At 45.1% G+C, this 2,699-nt stretch overlaps 1 protein-coding gene across 1 annotated transcript in view; it reads right to left on the bottom strand.

The window, feature by feature from the left end:
- Positions 1-1,237: 1,237 nt before the first annotated feature.
- The window catches only part of SMARCE1 (SWI/SNF related, matrix associated, actin dependent regulator of chromatin, subfamily e, member 1), a 13,805-nt gene continuing 12,343 nt past the window's right edge, over positions 1,238-2,699 (bottom strand). Inside the window, exons 8-10 of the mRNA XM_009994212.1 lie at positions 2,668-2,698; positions 1,985-2,195; positions 1,238-1,449 (exon numbers count right to left, since the gene is read on the bottom strand). Coding sequence (XP_009992514.1) covers positions 1,238-1,449; positions 1,985-2,195; positions 2,668-2,698 — 454 coding nt within the window. The remainder of the gene's footprint in view (positions 1,450-1,984; positions 2,196-2,667; position 2,699) is intronic.

The following is a 2,699-nucleotide window of genomic DNA, read 5'->3' as shown; positions in this document are numbered from 1 at the left end:
GCATCACCTTAAAAGACAAGAACCAAACCACTCTTAAGTTTTAAAAAACCGAACAAGTTGGATTTTATTTTGAGACTGTTTAAAAAAAAACAACAAAAGGATTTAAAAAACATTACCATCTGATATACCCACTATTCCATAAAAACATACTAAGTTATTGAAACAAATGCATCACGTGTTCTCTTACAGGTGTCAAGTCATGGAAGAGCTTGTGTCTCTTGTTGCAATTCAGTTGGGCTTCTGCTTATATAGGGCAAAATGTGACCTTTTCAGTACATCTGTAGAGTTCCCAGGGTTTCTGAAAGCTCCTGGTGGGCAAAACTGCTCTTCTTTACCATTTGGGGCATATTAGTGACAGCCTGCTCAGAGATCAGGGTTTAAATGCTCTCTGCTCTATACTTTACAATGTCCCAGGCTGAGGTCATACCAGGATAATGTCTGTACCAAATGAGTTAAATTGGAACAGAAAAGCAAAGACTGTTGTTGAAAGGAATCCTGCATCACAGAGAAAACCCCCACGATTATGTCATTTACTGCAAGAAGGCTGAACTCAGTCCTCTGGAAATCATCTCCAGAAATGCTGCACGCAGAACATGAGCAAGTTTACGTCCCTGTAGAAGCCACACTATAAAAAACAAGGATTACACAAAAAATCCCCTAGACCACAGCTTAGCCTCACACAGGAGCACAGCTTACAAGTGCAGAAAGCTCTCTTGAAAAGCAGAGCTGGGCAGCTGCAGCAGACGTGTCTTTGCTTTACACTAATCTCAACTTCCAAAGGCCTCAGGAACTTTCTCAGCTCCAGCAGGTACCAATGACCTTTCCCTGGTTCCTCAGCCCTGGGGCAGTGGGTCCTGCAGTGACACTAGGGCCTGCAGGTAAGGCCACCTACACCCAGAGGATGGAGGCCTTGAAGAACCACACAGCCCTGTGTGACTGGGGAGAAGCCCTGAGCTCTTATATAAAACCAACAGTGTTCTTCTAGGGAAGAAGCCCCAAGCTATAGGAAGAACCCCTCCAAATTGTACAGCTTTAGACAGGGGGTTTTGTCTGTTGCAAGGTTTCCTTTGCCTCTAAAGGCCCTCTAAGTTGCTTTGCTGATAATCTGACAAGTTACTAAAGCCCAGTATCCTTTAGAGACAAGTGATACAGGCAAGGAAGATACAAACGCCTTGTAGCACATTCTGAAATCAAAACAGTACTTCAGTAAAGAGAGACACATGAAGTAAGTCAATATTTATTCTTTCTTCTCGCTGTCCTCAGCACTGGGGTCTGCAGGAGGCTCCTCCACGGTGGCACTGTTGCTTTCTGAGCCAGTGTTGCTGTCACTGGTTCCCTCCTCTGCAGTGCTGTCCACCCCCTCCTGCCCACTCTCCTTATCATCTGGGGTAGATGTTCCTTCTTCTCCATTCTGCTGGTTTTCTGTACTCTCCTCTGGGTGAGGCTCTTCTGTAACGGCAGATTTCTCAGTGTCATTTACATACCGATATATTTATTTAAACTGTGCAATTAGAATTTAGGAAGAAACAGAATTTGGAATAAATCTTGAGTATCCCCACAGCAGTTCCTGCTGTCACAAGGTGCAGTGACAGGCAGAGCTCTGCAAACCCCCTCAGTTCTGAGGATGGACATGGTTCTGCCACACAGTGTCCTGAGAGGCACCTGCAGCTGCCTGGCCCCAGAGCTCCAGCCACAAGAAAGGAACTGAGTTTGATTCACAAAGCATTTTTTGGGTGCATGACACACAAAGCCTTACACAGAGCTTTGCAGAATCTTGTCATCGCCCCTTTTAAAAGGGAGCAATTTAATGAGAAGAAAATAAACACCGTGTTCAGCAAGATGAAGTTAACTATTCTGAATATTATTCTTAAGCCTTTCTTCCTACTAGCAGCAAAAACCTGAGGCACCCCTGGCTGAGCATCTACAGAGACACTTCAGTGCTGATCCTTTGAGGGTTCTGAGGCTGGTCTCCAAAGGCAGTTACCTGTCTCCATTGGAGCACTCTCCTCTTCTTTTTTCTCCTCTATCTTATTAGCTGCCTGTTCCTCCTCAGCTGCCACGTTGTTCTGGCTGCGTTCTGCTTGCTCAGCTGCTTCTTTTTCCCTTTCCTCCTGCCTCTTGCGAGCCTGTTCCTCAGCCTGAGCAATTTCAGCTGCAATCTTTTCCATATCCACTTCCACCTTCAAACCGCATAACTAGCAATTAAACATTGAAAAACAAAACCTCAGTAAAACCCAGTTGAGTTCAGTATCTCTACATGCAGCATAATTCTTAGGATTTGACAAAGTTTGTATCAAAAGCTTTGGTAACTAGGAAGGGAGATACAAGCATATTAACAACAACAACAAAAAAGGGATAAACAAACAACCTGAACCTTGTTATTGGAAGCAGCCAAGGACAGAGCAGAATCTTGTGCTCCATGGTGGCTTTTCACCACCTCCCTTGAGCTGCTGCTCACCAGTCAGGCCTGAAGGCCTATTTAAACTGCGATGGCTGAATGTCACCACTAAAGGTCACTGCGGGAGCATGAAATAACAAACTGACTTTCCAACGCCCCCACATGGGGACACTGAAGCCATCAGTTGTGTAATTAGCGGGTAGAGCACTTGTACAGGTGGGTAACGAGCAGATTTCCTCCAAGCAAGGGGAGAAGAGGCAGAGCTGTACCCTTTTAAGCTCGTTGTTAAAGGATTCAGTGC

Source organism: Chaetura pelagica, unplaced genomic scaffold (assembly GCF_000747805.2).
Source record: "Chaetura pelagica isolate M959 unplaced genomic scaffold, ChaPel_1.0 scaffold963, whole genome shotgun sequence".
NCBI lineage: Eukaryota > Metazoa > Chordata > Aves > Apodiformes > Apodidae > Chaetura > Chaetura pelagica.
This window is presented reverse-complemented; position numbering and strand designations above follow the sequence as displayed.